At 42.0% G+C, this 23186-nt stretch overlaps 2 protein-coding genes across 2 annotated transcripts in view; one reads left to right on the top strand and one right to left on the bottom strand.

Moving 5' to 3' along the window:
- The window catches only part of SPRED3 (sprouty related EVH1 domain containing 3), a 71090-nt gene extending 57556 nt beyond the window's left edge, over positions 1 to 13534 (bottom strand). The window contains exon 1 of the mRNA XM_073641633.1: positions 13129 to 13534. Within this exon, the coding sequence (XP_073497734.1) occupies positions 13129 to 13139 (11 nt within the window). The 5' untranslated portion in view covers positions 13140 to 13534. The remainder of the gene's footprint in view (positions 1 to 13128) is intronic.
- GGN (gametogenetin) lies at positions 12996 to 23186 on the top strand. The gene is made up of 3 exons (XM_073641632.1): positions 12996 to 13328; positions 18503 to 20666; positions 22846 to 23186. Exons 2-3 carry the CDS (start codon positions 18535 to 18537, stop codon positions 23000 to 23002), a joined length of 2289 nt encoding a protein of 762 aa, XP_073497733.1. The 5' UTR covers positions 12996 to 13328; positions 18503 to 18534; the 3' UTR covers positions 23003 to 23186.

Raw genomic sequence — 23186 nt, 5'->3', positions numbered from 1 at the left:
CACGTGTTCACTGAACCATGCGTATTTACCGCATTCAATACATACTAGTGGTCAAATTTCTGTAGCGGAGACTAGCGACTCCACAAGAGAATTTGACACGCTGCAGTCCTGAAAGACGTGCGGCATGTCAGTGTCCACAGGTGATCCGCAGCCTCTGATACACGCATGATGGACATGGGATTTCTAGAGATCCCATACACTATACTGTAACATATGGACGCTGCGGGTTTGATGCCGTATAAACATGCAGCGTCAAACCTGCAGCGGCATCTGATCGTAGCGACGTACCCAAACTCACCTGCAGCATGTTAATTTCTGTAATGGACACGCTAGTCTCCGCTGCAGATTTTGACCGATTGAAGTGTCATTATATGCGGGGGATTCACATGTACCGACAACAAAAGTGCGGCACTAGAACATCGCGTTTTGGATGCAGCAAAAATACGCTGCGTCCAAAGCGCTGCTGAGTGCTGATCGGGGTGACGTGGCGGCTAACGAACCAGCTGTGAGATGTTATTGAATGGCCAGGGACCATGTTTGCAAATGGCACCTTCCCAGGCTAAAAATACCAGCTCACAGCAGCCGCATAAATTACATGAATAAAAATGCTAATGAAGATTGGGTGAATGGGATTAGCTGACACCTAGCTCTTTTGTTTGGTGATGACAAGGTGTCAATCAGAACTTTTCATGAACAAAATTAATTAAAGTAAAGCAAAGAGTTAAATAAACACACAGACACAGAGCAAACACTTTATTTGAAATACAACAGACCCATTATTTAATCCTTTTAAATTAACCAATATACTCACCCCAGTTCTGACAGTAATCCAAGGGTTTAAGCAATGTCCCACCAAATAACTATTTAGCTCCAAAAAGTATTCATTGATGTACAAAAAAGCATCAAAAACAGCATCAAAAACGCCCAGCGTTTTTCCTGCCAAGGAGATGAAGAACCTCTCAGGAAATTTCTGCTTCATATCCTGATTGTGCCCACATACCCTTAAAAAAAATATAGAAATCTTGCAATATTCACATTGGCCACTGGGGCTTTTTTTACACTCGAACTTCCTGTTGTTTCAGGAAATAAAAAGGTGCATTAGCAGAAATGAACAGATCCTATCCTTTATATTGACGCATCTAATGAGCATGTGAAAAGGTCATCATTGTGAAGGGAGGGGGAGGGGGTGAGCTGTGACATCAACTATTGTGAAAAAGAAGCACAACCTACAAAAGCGCCCATGAGTTTCCACACAGACAATTCTTATCCTTTTTTTTTTTTTTTTTTCACAAATAAACCATTGGTCTCTGGCTCCATGTCAACATTTAGCTGTAGTAAAATTGCAAGATGATTCAACTATCACTCAACCTTAAAGAGGTTGGCCACTACTTTTACATGGATGACCTATCCTCACTTGCGGAGCTGGCCGTCTTCTGATAGTGGCCGCCGTCTGATAGTGGCCGCCGCAGGGTACTGCACATCCCCCTCCTATGGACTTGAATAGAAGACGGATGTGTAGTACCAAGCCCCGGCCACTACAGAGTAGATGGAGCAGCTCAGCAAGTAAGTACTTCCAGCAGGCGGCCACCGCCGACACCGATAACAGCTGATCAGCGGGGGTGCCGAGTGATGGACCCCAGTCGATCAGGCATTAATGACCTATCCTAGGGATAGGTCATCAATTAAAAAGTAGTGGACAACCTCTTTAATCGTTCCCTAAGAGGATAAAAGGACTCCTATTGCCTTTTGCAAACAAGATGTTAAACTGTGATTTCGTGGCAACATGTCTCTCTATTTTTTTTTTAATAATATAATAGTTTTTTTCTAATATGGTTAAATTAAAAAAGTCCCTACCGTTCCCTCTCTAACTGCTTTACTTTATGTTTTTTAGCTATTTTCGTTTTGATGACGCTTTATTTGAGAATCCCCAGTGCATGCTGGGATACTCAAAAAAAATCATCAGGGGTCAGAGGCTGTGGTCACTGCAACAGCCTCTGTCCCTACTCTGAAATGAAGCATCATTAGTGACATTCGTTTCAGGGGTTGGGCTAGTCTCTGCTGTACTGAGCATGTGTCGGTTGTCAGTAGCATCTTGTCACTGTGTAATATTCTTCTTAGTGCACTGTGACAGTGCACTCCCTCGCCGGCTCTAATTAGAAGTGACGAGTCGGCAACAGAGCGCACTGTCAGTGCACATTGTACAAAAATAACCCAACTAGCAGAGGCCAGCCCCGAAACACATGTCACTTTCGGGGTCAGGGCTAGTCTCTGCTCGACGCTTTCTCTCCTTACAATGTGCACTGACACTGTGCTCTGTTGCCGGCTTGTCACTTCTAATTAGAGCTGAGAAGACAACTGAACAATAAGAAGGGCACTTGTACTGAGTATACAGTACAGACCAAAAGTTTGGACACACCTTCTCATTTAAAGATTTTTCTGTATTTTCATGACTTTGAAAATTGTACATTCACACTGAAGGCATCAAAACTATGAATTAACGCATGTGGAATTATATACTTAACAAAAAAGTGTGAAACAACTGAAAATATGTCTTATATTCTAGGTTCTTCAAAGTAGCCACCTTTTGCTTTGATGACTGCTTTGCACACTCTTGGCATTCTCTTGATGAGCTTCAAGAGGTAGTCACCGGAAATGGTTTTCACCTCACAGATGTGCCCTGTCAGGTTTAATAAGTGGGATTTCTTGCCCTATAAATGGTGTTGGGACCATCAGTTGTGTTGTGCAGATGTCAGGTGGATACACAGCTGATAGTCCTACTGAATACACTGTTAGAATTTGTATTATGGCAAGAAAAAAGCAGCTAAGTAAAGAAAAACGAGTGGCCATCATTACTTTAAGAAATGAAGGTCAGTCAGTCCGAAAAATTGGGCAAACTTTGAAAGTGTCCCCAAGTGCAGTTGCAAAAACCATCAAGCGCTACAAAGAAACTGGCTCACATGAGGAAAGCCCCAGGAAAGGAAGACCAAGAATCACCTCTGCTTCTGAGGATAAGTTTATCCGAGTCACCAGCCTCAGAAATCGCAGGTTAACAGCAGCTCAGATTAGAGACCAGGTCAATGCCACACAGAGTTCTAGCAGCAGACACATCTCTTCAACAACTGTTAAGAGGAGACTTTGTGCAGCAGGCCTTCATGGTAAAATAGCTGCTAGGAAACCACTGCTAAGGACAGGCAACAAGCAGAAGAGACTTCCTTGGGCTAAAGAACACAAGGAATGGACATTAGACCAGTGGAAATCTGTGCTTTTGTCTGATGAGTCCAAATTTGAGATGTTTGGTTCCAACCACCTTGTCTTTGTGCGACTCAGAAAAGGTGAACGGATGGACTCTACATGCCTGGTTCCCACCGTGAAGCATGGAGGAGGAGGTGTGATGGTGTGGGGGTGCTTTGCTGGTGACACTGTTGGGGATTTATTCAAAATTGAAGGCATACTGAACCAGCATGGCTACCACAGCATCTTGCAGCGGCATGCTATTCCATCCGGTTTGCGTTTAGTTGGACCATCATTTATTTTTCAACAGGACAATGACCCCAAACACACCTCCAGGCTGTGTAAGGGCTATTTGACCAAGAAGGAGAGTGATGGGGTGCTACGCCAGATGACCTGGCCTCCACAGTCACCAGACCTGAACCCAATCGAGATGGTTTGGGGTGAGCTGGACCACAGAGTGAAGGCAAAAGGGCCAACAAGTGCTAAGCATCTCTGGGAACTCCTTCAAGATTGTTGGAAGACCATTTCCGGTGGCTACCTCTTGAAACTCATCAAGAGAATGCCAAGAGTGTGCAAAGCAGTCATCAAAGCAAAAGGTGGCTACTTAGAAGAACCTAGAATATAAGACATATTTTCAGTTCTTTCACACTTTTTTGTTAAGTATATAATTCCACATGTGTTAATTCATAGTTTTGATGCCTTCAGTGTGAATGTACAATTTTCAAAGTCATGAAAATACAGAAAAATCTTTAAATGAGAAGGTGTGTCACAACTTTTGGTCTGTACTGTACATCGGAACTGACAACAGACACATGCTCAGTACAGTAGGGACAAGCCCAGCCCCTAAAACAGACATCACTGATAAAGCTTCGATTAAGGGCAGGGACGGAGGCTGTGGCAGTGACCTCAGCCTCTGTCCCCTGATGCATGCACTGGGGATTCTCAAATAAAGCATCACCAAAGCAGAAATAGCTAAAAAATAAAAATAAAGCAGTTAGAAAGAGAAGGGTAGGGGCTCTTTAATTAAACCGTATTAGATAAAACTATTATATAGTTATTAATATAGGGACATTTAGGATGAAAATCAATAATAGTTTTGGGCCACCCCTTTAAGAACAGACGAGAACCAGCAGAAACTCCGAGCACAACCTTGGAAGACTTGGGAAGATAACTGCAATGTTAAAGGAGTTATCCACCACTGTTAATGCTGCCTCCGCACCCTCTATAGCTACTCCCTTGAGGAGCTGTCAGAAACTTCAGATTATCTCCTCCGGGAAAAAAAAGGATCAGTCCACATCAAACCAATTTATCCAAGCATTGGCCAGTGACCCCCCAAAAAATATTTACAACATAAAGTGGCTGGGATAACACATTGCTTATCTTTTCCAGGCATAAACTCCTGTAAATTATTTTTATAAAATGATTCTTCAGTGTGTACATGACCAATAGAAATCTACAACTTGCCAATCACTTAAAGAGGATTTCTTGGATATAACATTAATGGGCCATGCTTAGGATTGGCCATCAATGTATAGTCGGAGGAGGTGGGATCCATATGATCAGAAACTAGAGACAGTGGAGCTCGCTGAAATATAAACACAGTGACACTCTCATCTACATGGCTTAGTCTGGTACTGCGATTCAGCCACTTTCACATATTGGGGGCTGAGCAGCAGAACCAGACAAAGCCATAAGGACATTGATGGCTTGTCCTGTATATATATATATATATATATATATATATATATATATATATACACAGTGGAGAAAATAAGTATTTGATACACTGTTGATTTTGCAAGTTTTCCCACCTACAAAGAATGGAGAGGTCTGTAATTTTTTTCGCAGGTACACTTCACCTGTGAGAGACAGAATCTAAAAATAAAAACCAGAAAATCACATTGTATGATTTTTACATAATTAATTTGCAATTTATTGCATGAAATAAGTATTTGATACAATAGAAAAACAGAACTTAAAATTTGGTCCAGAAACCTTTGTTTGCAATTACAGAGGTCAGACGTTTCCTGTAGTTCTTGACCAGGTTTGCACACACTGCAACAGGGATTTTGGCCCCCTCCTCCATACAGATCTTCTCCAGATCTTTCAGGTTTCGGGGCTGTAGCTGGGCAACATTGAATTTCAGTTCCCTCCAAATATTTTCTATTGGGTTCAGGTCTGGAGACTGGCTAGGCCACTCCAGGACCTTGAAATGCTTCTTACGGAGCCACTCCTTAGTTGCCCTGGCTGTGTGTTTCGGGTCATTGTCATGCTGGAAGACCCAGCCACGACCCATCTTAAATGATCTTACTGAGGGAAGGAGGTTGTTGGCCAAAATCTCGGGTTGCATGACCCCATCCTCCCTTCAATACGGTGCAGTCATCCTGTCCTCTTTGCAGAAAAGCACCACCAAAATATGAGGTTTTCCCCACCATGCTTCACAGTTGGGACAGTATTCTTATGGTTGTACTCATCCTTCTTCTTCCTCCAAACACGGAGAGTGTAGTTGATTCCAAAAAGTTCTATTTTGGTCTCATCTGACCACATGACCTTCTCCCATGCCTCCTCTGGATCATCCAGATGGTCATTGACAAACTTCAAATGGGCCTGGACATGTGCTGGCGTGAGCAGGGGGACCTTGCGTGCCCTGCAGAATTTTAATCCATGACGGCATAGTGTGTTACTAACGGTAATGTTTGAGACTGTGGTCCCAGCTCTCTTCAGGTCATTGACCAGGTCCTCCAGTGTAGCTCTGGACTGATTCCTGACCTTTCTCAGAATCATCCTTACCCCACGAGGCAACATCTTGCATGGAGCCCCAGACGGAGGAAGATTGACAGTCATCTTGTGTTTCTTCCATTTTCTAATAATTGTACCAACAGTTGTTGCCTTCTCGCCAAGGTGCTTGCCTATTGTCCTGTAGCCCATCCCAGCCTTGTTCAGGTCTACAATTTTGTCCCTGGTGTCCTTAGACAGCTCTTGGTCATGGTGGAGAGGTTGGAGTGTGATTGAGTTTGTGGACAGGTGTATTTTATACAGGTAATGAGTTCAAACAGGTGCAATTAATACAGGTAATGAGTGCAGAGTAGGAGGGCTTCTTAAATAAAAACTAACAGTCTGTGAGAGCCAGAAGTCTTGCTGGTTGGTAGGTGATCAAATACTCATTTCATGCAATAAAAATGCAAATTAATTATGTAAAAATCATACAACGTGATTTTCTGTGTTTTTTTAGATTCTGTCTCTCACAGGTGAAGTGACCTACAATAAAAATTACAGACCTCTCCATTCTTTGTAGGTGGGAAAACTTGCAAAATCGGCAGTGTATCAAATACTTATTTTCCCCACTGCATATAAATATATATAACCCCAAGGCCATGGACACAATTTGTTCGCTGTGTATGTCCAGCCTTTGCCCTTGTAGGTGCACACTAGGTCCATAGACTCATAATTACCCACTGGATGTGAAATGGCTGCTCTTTCTGCATTATTATATCTTTTTACCATACGTATACCTCATGTGCCAAATGCCATGTGAGCACAGTCTTAGCGACTTACTGGTCACTAGTTTTAGAGTAACTGACGTTGGCGCCTGCACCAACAGTTGCATAGTCTGACATACATGTGTAGGCGGCAACATGTGTCAGATGTAAAGGGAAAGCCAGACCAAGAGGTAAGAAAAGACAGGGTTTCAGGGGATCATCTGTGGCTTAAACTGAAGCTCATTTGGCTAGGATTATAGAGGCAACTATAGCTGGCACTATAGGGGAGAATAGTGATGAGCACTTGGGGGCTAACCCTAGATTTTAGTTGCCAAAAGCCACAGAAATGCAAAAAGTTCAGTTGTCATTGACAGGAGACACAACATTTTATGTCTTTCTATCTGTATATGTAAAGAAAAATTCATAACATTAAGCACTACCTGTTGTCTAACTTGCTGTTCAGGAGAAGAGGAGCAGTTCTGCAGGACCCGGCAGCGGCCGCTACATACTAAATGGACCTATGCATCGCAGCTCCAATCACAGTTTACATCTAGCTGTCATCGGTGCTACAAGCTAATCAGTGGCGATGCCAGAAGTCGGACCCCCACCGATATGATATTGGGATTAGGGAAAGTTCATACTCACAGAGCCCCTTAAAGAATTTTTTTAATGTCTCCTGCTTCCATCTCTTCTTTAAGTCAGTCACAGTTCAATCTTGAGCTTAAGACTTGAGTAACCTGAGAAAAACTGGTTGTTAGGGAGGCATTGTCTGACAATCCTGTATAAGCTGTGAGGCAGTAGATCCCTAGCAACATCTCTTTTTATGTCTCAACTACTGAAATTGCTCCTGTGTCGAGAGCGGAGAATGGAAAAGAATCGTTTGGTAGGTTGTTCTCCATCGCAAGGAGTCTTCCCATATATGTAGACCCTCCCTACTATAATTAATATACATTTTGGAGGTCTATGGGTAAGGGTACTGATGTCTCAAGTGAATTTGGCAGACAGGGGCCATTTATTTGCATTCAGCTTTCCAATAAATTCATGGACTGGGATCTTGATATTCTGAAAATTGGTTCCTCCAGTTTGATACTAATGGCATGTCTGACTAACACACCATGTCACATTTAGCTAATTCCCCTTTACAATCTTATGCCGCAGACTTGGAGAAAGGGTAGACTCGTTAGTGGAGAGGGTTACACCTAAACTAACTATCCCCGGGGCAAAGCTAACTCAGATACGTCAAGAGGAACTGGAAAATCAGCAAAGGTTCCTCAGGCTCACCGGTGGAAAAAAGCCGCCCACTCTCCATCTATATAGAACATGTGCATCTTCTTCCCAAATTTTGTCACAATCGATATTTTTATCATTTTACACACAGGACGTGCTATCAGTAAAATAAAATCTAATAGGTAATGTTTTAATTATCTTATAAAAAAATGACCCTAGTGACAAGTGATTGATGTCAATGTCACCTCCAAATGGGGCTGTCTTCTGCTCAACCTCTAGAGGCCACTGGATCAACATTTACTACTTTGGTGGATCAGTCATCAATGGACTTTGGGTTTTGACGACCTGCCGCATGATTATTATGGAATGACTAAGTGAGTCCCCTTCTTCAGATAAGAACTTAGGGTCAAGTTATTAGGAAAAAATATGTTCTAACCAGTAGAAAAAAAAAACAAGTGATGACATTTGTCCAAAAACGGGTAATGCTTTATTGGTTGACCAGTAATCCAACGTTGCTTTAAGGTGGTACAACTTATTCCTGACATCTATATCTCCCAATTCCACCATTACCCTGAGAATTCCATTTTTCCTTTTTTTTTTTCAATGGACAGAATGGAATAAGCAACATCTAGCAGAAGCTTATCTTCCATGGTAATCCAAAATGTCCATTCCTTCCTTCCTCTAACAACGGTTGTCAAGCACATTAGATCATTTTCTCATGGAGCCGAAATCAGAAAGCACTTTATTAATTAGAAATAACCAAAAAGCCAAAAAATACCTGTAATGTATATGGATAGAACCAGGCGAAAGCTTCTATACCTACCTTGGGATCACCTGGACTTTAACCATACTTGCCAACTTTTCTAAATTGTTTTTCAGAAGAATAGATTTTTTTTGTACAAAAATTCCAAAAGTCACATCCCCTTCTCAAGTCACACCCCACACCCTATCCACACCATGTTCCTGCCCCCTAGAGGGCGCTATCTTGCAGGAAGTTTCTGTGGCATCCTGTAGACTTTCCAACTCTACTGGAAGTCGGTGAGGTCTCCACCTTTTTTGGGAGCATTTCGGGTGTTCCAGGAGAGTTGAGATGTGACTGTATATATATCAGAGATATATTCTAACTGGACATATTAACAGATGGACAACCTCGTTTCAGCACCCTCTTATATAAATAGATGTATTAGAAATGCATTCATTACAAATGCCCTAGTAGCCTAGTAATCACAACTGATCGCAGGGATCTCTCCTACTAAGCCAGATATTAATTGATTTTCTGGGCTTGAGCTAAATTTCTGCAGTGACTCTACAGGTTTACAAATTATCACGGGTAGAACATTGAAAGAAAAGGATGACAATTTAGTCAGCACGTGACCGTCCACTCGAACCAGCAACTGAGGGGAATCCTGACAGTGTGCATGATGCACACTGTCAGGATTCGCAAAAATCTGCAGTTACAAAGAGTGATTGCAGAGACGTACCGCAAGCCTGGAAAACTTCTTTAAATGTGATGGAAATGTAATTACAGTATGCTACTACCCACATCGGAGCAATGAAATCAGTAGCACACTGATTCTGGTGCAGAATTGCAATGGATTTTCAGTGAATTTTATCCTTTGCAATGCATTGAGTGAAATCTGTGGCGAATATAACATTTACTAGGTAAGATTTTCAGATTTTGCTCCAGATTAATTATATTTTTGCTGTGGATTCACAACAAATTTCATAACAGAAAATATGCACAACCTCTGGACATTACAGCCTTATAGGGGCACTATATGTAACAGAGGATGTGAACTGTATGACTACGCATATTGCCTCTTCAGAGAGGAAGAAGAATAGAACTCTAGCGCCACCCATTGGAAGTAGCAATCCTAAAACTCAATATCGACTCTCTAACGAGCCTTATGATTTAGGATAAAAACCCAAACCAGAATCTCAATTTGAAGACACCTGTTTCGGGGTTTTGCCCCTCCTCAGTGCAATATAGAAAAAATCCGGCACTCTCCAATGTGCAAAGAAGAAAATGTATGTTTATTGGAACAGCAGTCCAGATTAATGTAACATTTTGGTCTAACAATAAGACCTTCCTCAAACAGATTACAGATTAGATATTAGAAGGTGCAAAATAGAAAATGGATTACAGCCCCGATGATGTGCTTCATCCCTCATTTAGCATGACTAACCTGCAATCTGTCTGAGGAAGGTCTGAATGTTGGACAGAAACGTTACATTAATCTGGATTGCTGTTCCAATATAGTTATATTTTTTTCTTTGCACATTGGAGAGTGCCAGTTTTTTTTCTATATTGAATACATGAAGTAGTGTCCTATCCGAGCAGCCATCATTACAGAGTGACCTATATTCTTATTCTTCTTCAGATCTGATTTGGCAGTATGAGAGGGGTCTAAGGGATTTATCCCTCCTTGTGGAGAGTAACATGCCTAACATGCCAGTGTAAGGAGACTTGTAGGCCATGCAATGGTTCTCTGGGTTTGGCTTTTATCCTAAATCATATGGCAAGGCTCGTTAAAGGGTCGATATTGACTTTTAGGATTGCTCCTTCCAAAGTTCAAGTCCTCTTCCTCTCCAAAGAGGCAATTTGCATATTTAATTTCCCAGAGGAGCATACATGCCTTATAAGTCTCTTTACACTGACATGTCAGGCATGTCAGTCTCCGCAAGGAGAGATGTTACCTCTCAGAACTGTATGACCGTTACATAGAAGTCTATGTTCACACTTCGGCTACAAGAGTTCCTACATCATTCACCACTTTCCAAATTATGATCGTCTTGATAGAACTCAAATGGATTCCATAATATGTAAATGGGTTCCATCAGCAACCACTTGGATCCATTTTATGAAAGTCAGATATGTTAGTGTGAACAGAACCTAACGCTTATGCTGGACATGACGTAAACGTGAACTAAAAAAGGGCAACATTGACTGACCATCTCAACAGTGTGCCCATTTTTGTGCAAATGACCAATAACTAAACAGTGAAACTAGTCATGGCCTGAAGATGGCCATGTTGGTGGACCGCTGATTTCGCCAACAGCTATTTCTCACGATGCCACCATAAACGTTAACACTTTACTCGGCCGAGGATGTACAAGTGTCTCACTGCAGCTTATCCAGCACAAGGCGTGCAACTGATAGCAGTGCTAACATCATTGCCTCCAATGTCATTCTAAATAAAAAATGGAGCAAAACATTCCATAAATAATATTTTGGAGCGACAGATTGTTGACTCCTCTGCTTGCCTTCATTGCAAGTATCATTGGGCTGGATTAAATCATTTAGACGCCCCTATTGCTTTGTTTTTTTTTTTCCTTTGTCTGAACCATCACTAATGCTACGACTATTGTATCTTCTGCAAGAAAAAAATATTTATATATATTATTATAAAATTACCAAAAATATGATAAATATATATATAAAAAACATACAAATAGATATACAGTATGTATAGATGTCTGTGAGTGTGTATATGTATATATATATATGTCTGTGCATACATATATATATATGTATATATATATTTATGTATGTCTGTGTGTATATGTATATATATATTTATGTATGTCTGTGTGTATATGTATATATATATTTATATGTGTCTATGTATGTATATATATATGTATGTCAGATGTCTGTGTATATATATATTTATAAGTGTGTATGTATATATATATATATGTACGTCTGTGTATATATAGTTATATATGTGTATGTATATACATGTGTCTGTGCGTATATATATATTTATATGTGTGTATGTATATATTTATATGTGTGTGTATATATATATGTCTGTGCATGTATCTATATATGTATGACTGTATATATATATATATATATATATATATGTGTGTGTGTCTGTGCGTATATATATATATTTATGTGTGTATGCATGTATATATGTATATATATGTATGTCTGTGTGTGTGTGTGTATATATATATATATGTATGTCTGTGTGTGTGTATATATATATGTGTCTGTGCGTGTATCTATATATGTATGTCTGTGTGTATATATATATATATATATATATATATATAATACACGACTAACGCTATATTCCACCAGGATTATAAATAAATCATCTGTAAAATGTAACTTCCTGCATGAATCACCGTTGATATTGTAACCAGGCTCTTAGGGGGAGGATATATGATATTATCCAGCATACATCTAACAATGCAATAAGACACCATGATATATAATTAGACACAAACCATACAGGACACACTAGGCATTAGCAAGAAAAAAAGAAGGATGCTGCCCGCACCTTGCCACAGCAATGGTGAGCAGAAGACAAGCGCTGCTGCAATACCTGTGTCTTGCTTGTTTTTAAGCAATGATAGGGTTAAATAAATAGAGAGGATACATTGTATCAGCCTGAAATGATCCTTCCTGCCATGCAATAAAATCAGATCATTCTCTTTATTTGAGGGGGGAGGGGAAGGGGGTGTCCATTATTTGCAAGATGGGAGCCCTTGGCATCATCTAGGGGCAGCACAGCAGAACCCCCCCCCCCCCCCCACTGTGCATGGAAACATGAAGCATCTCTGAATGGAGGAGAATTTTTGTGAATGGCTGGTCACATGACCAGAGGTTCTTTGTGCTCGCAGGTGAGAGTGTGACAAGGGTCCCTAATACCCTGCTGATGAGCTGGAGAGCTGTGTGCTGGCCCTGGCCTGGGCATCACATCTGCAGAGACACACACACACTTACACACTCACATACACCAAGGAGGAGGAGGAGGTGAAGGGGAGGAGGAGGACGGTGGGGAGGGAGGGGAAGCAGCTATCATGGTTCCTCAAACTGATCACAGCCCTTTTTTATGAATGAATCCAGATGCAAATAGGGTTGATTCACAAAAATCTGCCCCTTCCTCTTCCCCACCTTGAATGGCTCATAAAATAACACAAGAAGATGGCATTGCCCCCCCCCCCCCCATGCTGCTCCCAGTGCACACACACAGGCACACAAGCCTCAGCTATTGCAGGAAATGATGCAGAATAAAGAGGAATCTGCCAGATTTTATAGCAGCCATGCAGAATGACAGGGGAGTCATGGTGCCAGGGGATGAGGGGATTGGTATAAACAGATATATATATATATTGGGGGGCACCTGGGGTTGTCAAGGCATAGGGTGCAATGATAGAAAAAGGCAGCACTCACTCTCTGTCCATAGCTGATGGGGGATCCAGGGATGGATGTCTCCTGTATGATCCTGGGCTCCTGTCTTGCCAGTGTAATGTGTATGGTGGAGAAATGCAAATTCCTGGCACAAGGGTTTATTGTTCATCTCCCCTGCTTTTTTCTCTCCATTTTTCCCTGGGCATCATGATGTGGCTGTTGGAGGAGCAGCCATCTTCCAGGTAACAACATCTCATATCACCCCCATCCCTCCCTCCTCCTCCCCCCTCCTCTCTGCCTCCTGGGCTGTGTCTGTGTTGTGCTGCACCTGGAGGCTGAGCTGTGCTGATGATCTGCGGGGCCTGGCTGCTCCCAGGGCCGGGGATGGAGAGCAGGGGCCCGGGAGGCAGTGGGGTGCTACAGGGAATGGGGGGTGCAGAAGGCAGAAGAAGAAGGGGGGGCTCAGAATGGAAGGAAGCTTCATGGTCCTAGTGCTGGGCACACACAGACATGCACCTGTTTCTTTATGATTACATATATATATATAATGAGGCTGCAGCAGGACTGGTGCAGATTTCTGGATTATTACACACCAGGGAAGATAATGTAACCTTCTATAATATTGTGATATAAGGAGAATTGCAGGCAGAAACATTGTTGCAATGTTGAGACTTCTGCAGTTCTGGTGTCTTCTGCTTCTTCCGGGGTGCATAGGGTAGAATGGAAACACTGCCCTCCAGAGGTGATAACTGGTCACTACAGGATTACATTATGATGGAGGGTAGGCGGGTTCAATTAAAAATTTGCAACGAACTTTATGGAAATTGATTCATTTTTTGGACTTGACACCAGGGCTGTGGAGTCGATAGTTGGTATAAAATGAACTCCGACTCTTAAAATATATAATAAATTGGTACAGTAGGTTTAATGTAGGATGTGCAGTACATTTTTTCTTAAGAAAGTTATGAAATGTCCTGTAAATGTCTGTTCTGTTCCTGATCTGAGGATCTCGGCTTTTAGTTGAGATAAATCTGTGCTGCACTTTATGTACATGCTCAGTAGTGAGGCAGGGCTGTGCAGTCAGAAGTCAGGGAAATTGAGGAGTCGGAGGTTTGGCTTACCGATTCCACCGTCCTGCTTGATACATAGAGAAGTTTCACCAAAACTGGTGCAAAAATAATAGAAATCAATTAGGTTGCAACTTTTGTTTCCAAAAAGGGGGCAGTGAAAAATTGAGCACTGGAAGCTGATTGGTTGGTATATTTATGCCCTCGCCCACCGTAGAATTTATACTCAGTATTGCCTTTCTACTGGAGAGGTGATCATTGTTAGATCCATGTGTGTCCTGACAGCTGTGACTTCAGAATGGGGGATCTGTGCTCCATGTTCTCCAACCACAAAATCAAAGGAGACAAATGGAGCCTTGCTGGGTTCACAAATGGCTGGGGAGAGATTGACAAAGGACCCCCATTCTGACAACTTTTGGGAGGTCTAGTGGCCTGACTCTCTACTGTGATTATTTGTCTCTACCGAACCAATATTTAAAGAGTTATCCCCATCTTATATAGTAATGATATTTTATTCGGCCAACTATTGGGTCCCCAAGCAATCTTGAGAATGAAAGGACGTCCAGATTGGTGTAGCGTTGAGCCCCTAAATTTTGTCTATACACCTACAGCTCCTTCCCACTCAGGATTTCTGGGTGTCCCATTAATATCAGCTGAACTTATGGGGATCCCAATCTTTGCATTTATCAGCTCATTCTAGCAAGAATGAACACTGATGAATCCAGCCAGAATAAGCGAACTCTGAACCACAAGACTGTATCGTTTAGGACATAGAACATATTTTAAAGGGAACCTGTCAAAAGCTTCTACACCCCCAAACCATTTATTGTCTTTGTAGCCCTCCAACAGCAAGAAATTGTACTTTAAAGTTCTTTTTATATGTGTCTGGAAGTGTGCTGAGGCGTGACGATGCACTTGCAGCTCCTCAGCCTCAAGCTGTATTCCCTGTCTAGCACCACTCACCTCTGGGTGATTGACAGGTTGTTGCCTCCGATATATGTCAGGGAGGCAGAGGAGCTGTAAGTGCATCGTCACGCCCCAATGCACTTTCAGACACATTTAGTCAGAATTTCCTGTATTATATGTATTAATAAAAACGAAGATACTTTTTGCTAAGGTGGATGCTGTTGGCATACTTGCAAACACTACCTACATATCAATTTAATTATGGTGAGGTGCTGCCCTAAATTTGATATTATTCCAATACACAGCAGGGACGCTAAGGAGCTGTAAGTGCATCGTCACGCCGCAATGAACTTTCGGATACATATTCACAATTTGAAAAAGTTATTTTATGCAGCTGGAGCATCGTTTTCGGGTCAAAACTGAATCATCTTACTCATGTTTTAAAGGGCAACACATTCATATAAATGGTTTTTGGGGAGGAGAAGTTTCCAACAGATTCCCTTTACGTCTCCAAATTGATTGATTTGTGCCAGTCCTTTATCTAAATAACTTTGTTAAGGCAAAGTTGCTTGCAGTACAAAGAAATGTATGGATAGGGACCATGGTGTGCTCTATACAGTGTATATATATATATACACATATATAATAATAATTATTTATATAGCGCCCACATATTCCACAGCACTTTCCAATTAAGCGGGGACATGTACAGACAATAAATTCAATACAAGTTTGGACAGTTTAAACAGTTACATTAGGAGTGAGGGTCCGGCTGCTCACAAGCTTACAATCTACAAGGAAATGGGGGGACTCAATAGGGGAAAAGTGCTTGTTATTTCAGGTCTGGCAATTATAATAAATAGGGATTTTCATATAAAGCTGTATGATCCGGTCATCAGCCAGTAGGCTTAAGTACAATAATCAAGTATTGAGTGCAGTTATCTTGTGCATGGAGGGTGTGGAGACAGATGAATAGTAGGGAGCAGATTCTGAATAATATTTAGGAGGAGGGAACAGGGGAAAGTTAGTTTCCTGGGTATTTGAGGTGGTAGACTTGTTTAACGAGATGGGTTTTTAAGGCGCGCTTGAAAACGTGGGGGCTAGGCATCAGTCGGATCGTCTGGGGTAGAGCATTCCAGAGAACTGGCGCAGCACGAGAGAAGTCTTGGAGACGGAGGTGCGAGGTTCGGATTATGGGGGATGTTAGTCTTAGGTCATTTGTGGAATGGAGGGCACGTGTAGGGCGATACACAGAGATGAGAGAGGAGATATAAGGTGGTGCAGAACTGTGGAGAGCTTTGTGGGTGAGAGCAATGAGTTTATATTGGACCCTGTAGCGAATGGTCAACCAGTGTAATGACTGGCACAAGCTGGAGGCACCGGTGAAGTGGCTGGACAGAAATACGACCCTGGCTGCCGCATTCGGGACGGATTCGAGAGGAGAAAGTTTGGTAAGAGGGAGACTGATCAGAAGAGAGTTGCAGTAGTCCAGACGAGAGTGAATAAGAGCGACAGTAAGAGTTTTAGCAGTTTCAAGGTGAGAAAAGGTCAGATTCTGGAGATGTTTTTAAGATGCAGGTGACAAGAGCGAGTGAGTGATCGGATATAGGGAGTAAAGGAGAGGTTAGTGTCGAATATGACCCCAAGGCAGCGGGCGTGCTGCTTGGGAGTTATGGTTGAACACTCCAAGGTAATTTCGATGTTAGGTAGGGTTAGGTTTGTGGAGGAGAGAAACACAAGAAGTTCAGTTTTTGGAGAGATTCAGTTCAAGATATAGGGAGGACATGATGTTAGAGACAGCAGACAGACAATCCTTGGTATTTTGTATTAGGGTAGGGGTGATGTCAGGGGAAGAAGTGTATAATTGAGTGTCGTCAGCATAGAGATGATACTGGAAACCAAATCTGCTAATTGTTTGTCCAATAGGGGCAGTGTATAGAGAGAAGAGGAGGAGACCTAGGACTGAGCCCTGCGGAGCCCCGATAGTAAGACACAGAGAAGCAGCGGTCAGAGAGGTAGGAGAACCAGGAGAGAACAGTGTCCTTGAGGCCAATAGTGCGGAGCATAGTGAGGAGGAGCTGGTGATCCACAGTGTCAAATGCTGCAGAGAGAGCCAGGAGAATCAGCAGGGAGCAGTGACCATTGGATTTAGATGTCAGTAGATCATTAGAGACACATATATATATATATATATATATATATATATATATATATATATATATATATATATATATATATATATATATATACACACACACACATATATATACACACACATATATATACACACACACACACACACTTTCATCAATGGTATATGTATATACATACATACACATACACACATAGATCAAGGAAGTTAAGTGGCATTTGGTTTCCCAATGGTTAAATGACGTCTTAGGCTGGGTTCACACGTTGCCTTTTTTCAGTGCAGATTTCTTACAAAACCTGAAATATTTCTTGATGCCAGGAAAGTGGAAAGTGAATGAGAATCCCAAAGTCTCATGCACACATTACTTATTTCTGACTTGCAGATTTTGTGCAGATATAAATCCACTGCATGTCAATTCTTTCAGCGTTTTTGCTGCAGATTTCACCCTTACTAATTAATGTGGAAAAATCTGCACCAAAAACGCAGTAAAAATGCGACAAAAACGTGTTGCGTCTTTCCTGCCAAGAGATGCAGAAATTTCTGCACCAAACATTTAACGTCACCATTCACTTTCCTGAGTGGTCAGTGCAGGCTCTCCAGCTTTGCACTGATGAGGGGCAAATACCCTGAAGCACTAGTCTATAAAAGGAGTGGATAGACTTCTCATCCTTAGTCATGTGGCAAGGCTCTTTAAAGGATCCATATGGACTTTTAGGATTGCTACTTCTGCTAGACATCCAGTCTTCTTTTACTCTGAGCAGGCTTCATATATTAATTCTCAGAGGACCATTACATGTCCTATAAGTCTCCTTACACCGACTTCACACACTGCTTCGGGGCCTCCCGATCTCCATCTTGGCTGATGATGAGGCTGCTGTGAACGGATTGATGGCCATGCATACATTCCCTTCTATGGGAGTTATGAAACTATTATGCCAAATTCTGTGGATATGGTATAAATGTCCAAGATGGAAATAAGCCTTTTAATGGGTTGTGATGGGTAAAACCTGCCTGCTTTCCTTCAAAAACAGCGCCATTGCTCTCCTCTGGTTGTGTCTAGTATTGAAGCTTGGCCCCCGCTTAATATGTAATCTCAATGTACCCTGTGATCTCATACTGTGGGACTTCTTGGTAGGAAAAAAAGGAAGAAATTAAGGGGGTTAGAAGGCCAATCTCCAGCCACGTCTGAGCTTTCAGTTTTTGGCTTGAGACTGACTTCAATACTCCAATTCCAATTTTGATACATACTTACTAATATTTGTTCTCATATATGTTTGTTCCTATTTGACAGATTCTCATCTGATTGTTATTCTGCCAGGGTGAATGAGAGTTAAGGAAATGGGTAATGTACAGGGTGTGGAAAGATCGGAATCCTACGAGATAGCAAAGGAAGATTTGGGTAATAGAAACCGTGAAAGAACTGATGAAGGACCCCAACTTGATGCGTCTTCTCTCATCCATGATTCCTACTTTACGAGCTTGATGATTACAACGGCAAAGGAAAACCGGGGATTCTGGGGACCGACGGCAGAAGATATCGACATGGAACCCATTTTGCGTCCTCCGTGGTCATTCCCGATGAACATAAATCTGAATGTTAGCGCAGAGCCGCTAGTTAAGCAAAAACCACCAGAAAAACAATGGTCAAAACCTCCAACCTTGAACAAAGAAAAAGTAGAAAAACCTTTCAAGTATGCAATTCCCAGCACAGAAGTGGCAGATGAAGGCAGAGAACATAAAACGGATAGCGGAAATAGTATGGCAGGTCATCTAGTAATGACGGATGCTACGGGTGTAAGGCCACAAACGTTGGGGTTTTCTTTTGGCACATTTCCAAATGAAAGTCCTCTCTACTCTCCAGGAATGATTTCTGTAGACACACATTTAGCAGAACTGCCAATAATATGTTCTGATGGACATCAGATAACCCATCAAGAAGAACTGGAAGAAATGGGAACTAAATGGAAGACCCCAACAGAAAACCAAACACTAAAGGCTGCAGATACAAATGCCACCAACCAAGGCAGGTCCTTGGATTGTAGTAGTTCTCCAGCCTTGGAATCATTGCCCAACGTTACTCAACAACCCAACGATGTTCTCAATCCATTAGATGCCACCCAAACCACTGAACAAACCAATAAAGCTCATCCATTATCTTCCCAGAGAACATTAAAAAACATCACAGGACATTCTGGGACAGAAACCTCTATCAACGCTTTTGCCCTTCAAGATAGAGATGCTGAAAAAATTACACAAGAAGCAGCAGATACTCACTGTAATACAAAGACGAGTCCAACTGAAGATGGTTCAATGAGCATACTCCAACCGTCGCTTTGCACTGTCCAAACTAAAGTTGACGAAGAAGCACAAATTAAGTCAACTTTGAGTTTCTCCTATGCAGATGTCCTCAAACGAAGTCCTAAAACCGCCCAACCATGGGGAATATGCAATAAAAATGAGGAACTTGTTGGACGTCAGAACACAACCCACAAGGCCACAAGAAAAGCAGCGTCCTTGAGTAATGTAAGCCAAATCAGTTATCAGGTAAACTCCAAATATTGTGGGACAGAAAGCAGTAAAAAAATCACAAAATGTTGGAAGCCAACAGAGCCATCGACACCACCTTTTAAAGTGAACAAGCCACAGCTCGGGTTTCAATGGACTTCTCCCTGGGACAATACAAAGGGTCATTCCCAGTTTAAAGGCTCATGGAACATGGCAAAACATCAAGCCTTTACACCCAATAACACACTAAATTTTGGGTCAACATGGACAGTTTCCAAAAACATTTCAACTGGGAAGGCTCAGGAACACGCCAACCCTGATAAAGACAAAGTCTATCAGTCATACCCGATTGAAAGACGTAGCAAGTGTAAGCTGGTCTGCCATAACTCTCTTACATGTATACCTAAAGAACCAGTCAAGAGTAAGCCTGTTGTATCTTCCCAACCACAAGAAGCAAGTCCACAAACCCCAGAGTCTACACTGCCGGTGAAGCCTCCAGAAGACTATACTATATCAGATGTTAGTCTTGAAAACAGTGACCAAATAATTAAATCTCCAGCACCGGAAGAACCACCTGTGATTAAGCCCAATACACCCCAACTCATGCCCATGTCTGATGTTCTAGTAACCTCTGCCGAAGAACATATCGATGCCTCTGACTTGGGCAACTCATGCACTCCTGTCCCCCAGGAAGCTAGAGAATGTCCAGAATCCAAAGACCAGATTCCAGATCAGTCTCTTGTGGTTGTGGAGAACAAATCAGCCAGTGATCCAACCACCGGTCTACAGGTCCGAGATAGTAACGTAGGCGTAGAGAAGACTGGTCCCAACGAGGCTCCAGAATGTCAACCATCTGGAAGGTGGAAAGATTTTTATGTTGACAACCATTGCACCATGAAATGCATATGCAGACATCGTCCGGGGAAGCTTCCACCTAATGTAGTCCGCTGGTGAGTATTTGGTATATTAGGAGTATCTGAAAGCAGGGTTCAGCTGCACAAAAAGTTTTTTATCCTATTGGCTTGAAAAAAAAAATTAGATCTGACCTGATGTCCTGATTTCAGCACCATTCCACTTCATGAACACAGAAAGTATGTTCCCACCCTTTCTCTTTTGGCATCTGAAGCTTGAAGGAGGCTCAGGTTATTAGCAAAGCCTCTTTCTCTTCATAAGAAATGGAGAAGGGGGCTGGCTTAGCTAATGAACTAAGCCTGACAAACAGCCCAAGTCATCTACATCATTAGTCATGTGTTGACAGTAGGGGGATGCCTTTCAGTGGCTGAATAAACCTGGTGCTAAATTCAAGTCAGCTATTGTAATTAGAGTATATTACTAAAGCTATTTTTCACACATCCAATCCAAGTTTCATAGCGTAAGTCTAGACTAGCCCTGGAGTTCATGACAAACTCAACAGCTTCAACGGAAGTACAGAGGGCTGTACTTATTTTTCTTGAACCCTCCTCTACAGTATATAGATTTCAGATATCTACACATCCATTTATTTTTCTTCCGTAGGACGATTTTGTAAAGAACCTTTGTTGGTGTTAATACCAGTCAGTATTCTTAGGTCTCTAGATTGGAGACCTGCGAACCACCCTCCTACCTGCTGATTTCTCCTCTTTTGATTAGCCAGCCTGGCACAACATTGGTTGCACGTACAAGTCGCACTATAATGGCATCACGCCAGACCGGCTAATCAGAAGAGGAGCGAAGCACGCCAACAGGTAGGAGGTGGTTCACAGGGCTCGTGGCTGCAGAATACTCACCGGGTTGCTGCAAATCAAATCGCTTATCTGTACTGCACACAGCAGACCAGCTGCTCCAACTACCATATTTAGGGTACAGTGTCATGTAGAAGTTTGGGCACCCCTTGTGAAAATTACTGTTATTGCGAACAATTAAGCAAGTTGGAAAGTTGGAGATGTAATGATCTCTAAAAGGCCTAAAGTTAAAGATGACACATTTCCTTTTTATTTTAGGCAAAAAAAATATATATATATTCATGTTTTACATTTTAAAAATTACAAAAAGGAAAATGGGCCGATACAAAAGTTTGGGCACCCTGCATGGTTAGTACTAGTAGCGCCCCCTTTTGACAGTATCACAGCTTGTAAACGCGTTTTATAGCCAGAAGAGACTTGCAATTCTTCTTTGAGGGATTTTCTTCCTTGCAGAATTCTTCCAGTTCTGTGAGATTCCTGGGTCGTCTTCCATGCACTGCTATTTTGAAGTCTAGCCACAGATTTCCAATGATGTTAAGATCAGGGGACTGTGAGGGCCATTGTAAAACCTTCAGTTTGCTCCTTTTGAGGTCGTCTATTGTGGATTTTGACCTGTGTTTAGGATCATTATCCATTTGTAGAATCCATCCTCGTTTCAACTTCAGCTTTTGTACAGATGGTGCTATGTTTGCTTCAAGAATTTCTTGAAATTTGATTGAATCCATTCTTCCCTCTACCCATAAAATGTTCACCTTGCCATTGGCTGCAACACAACCCCAACGCATGATTGATCCTCCCCCATGCTTAATGGTTGGTGAGATGTTCTTTTTCTGAAGTTCTGTGCCCTTTTTTCTAAACACATACCTTTGATCATTGTGGCCATAGAGTTCTATTTTAACCTCATGACTTGTTTCCAAAATGCATCAGGCTTGTTTAGATGTTCTTTTGCACTGCTGAATGTTTTGGTGATGATGCAGGAGAGGTTTTCTTCTGATGACTCTTCCATGAAGGCCATATTTGTGCAGGTGTCTCCGAATGGTAAAACAATGTACCACAATCTTTCTGAAAGGTCTTTTGCAGTCAAGTTTGGGGTGCCTAAACTTTTACATGCCACTGTATGTGCAGTCTTTTGCATAGTTATTGGAGCACAACCTCCAAGTTTTTGAGAGTTTCTGCTCCAAAAATAGTCCTCAAAAAACTGTGTGGACATAGCCTAATAACAGCTAACGGATCTGCAACTACAGATTGCAATAAACCAGCAGGGTCACTCACGTTATTCACTTCCTAATATTTTGCCCGTGAGAACACGTTTGTCTGAACTTTGGGGTAGACTGTATTGGATGTAAGGGGGATTGGTAATTAATGGTTTTCCTAGAGAAGATCTCATTCTGAACAACTTTGCCAACAGGTTTTCGGTGTCACAGAACAAGCTGGCAGAGCCGATGTGGGTCACCACTCTAAAAGTTGCATCTTCCTTAGTCGCTGGGACGAGACTCCTGCTGGAGCGCAATTCTTCACGGGGGTCGGAAATGAACAGTACTGCACCCAACAAGCATCCCAAATAGAGGGATTACTATACCAACATGGACATGGGCGATGGGAGTAACATCGCAGAGCAAGCGTGCCACCACACCAAATGCATAATAAATACAAAACGTGAGCACCAGGTCAGCTATCTGCAGCAGTTACATATCATACGTTAACATTTGGGACTGCTTGATCACCTTCACCCTAATGGGAGATTTATGT

Source organism: Phyllobates terribilis, unplaced genomic scaffold, assembly GCF_046119375.1.
Source record: "Phyllobates terribilis strain yellow unplaced genomic scaffold, ASM4611937v1 Scaffold_7__3_contigs__length_470593459, whole genome shotgun sequence".
NCBI classification, from domain to species: domain Eukaryota; kingdom Metazoa; phylum Chordata; class Amphibia; order Anura; family Dendrobatidae; genus Phyllobates; species Phyllobates terribilis.
Note: the sequence above shows the minus strand (reverse complement) of the source record. Positions and strands in the feature narration are given on the sequence as shown.

Coding starts and splice junctions, on each gene's coding strand:
- GGN (XM_073641632.1), top strand. CDS start 18,535: ATGAGAGTTAAGGAAATGGGTAATGTACAGGGTGTGGAAAGATCGGAA. Junction 20,667..22,845: donor CCACCTAATGTAGTCCGCTG/GTGAGTATTTGG, acceptor CTTTGCCAACAG/GTTTTCGGTGTCACAGAACA.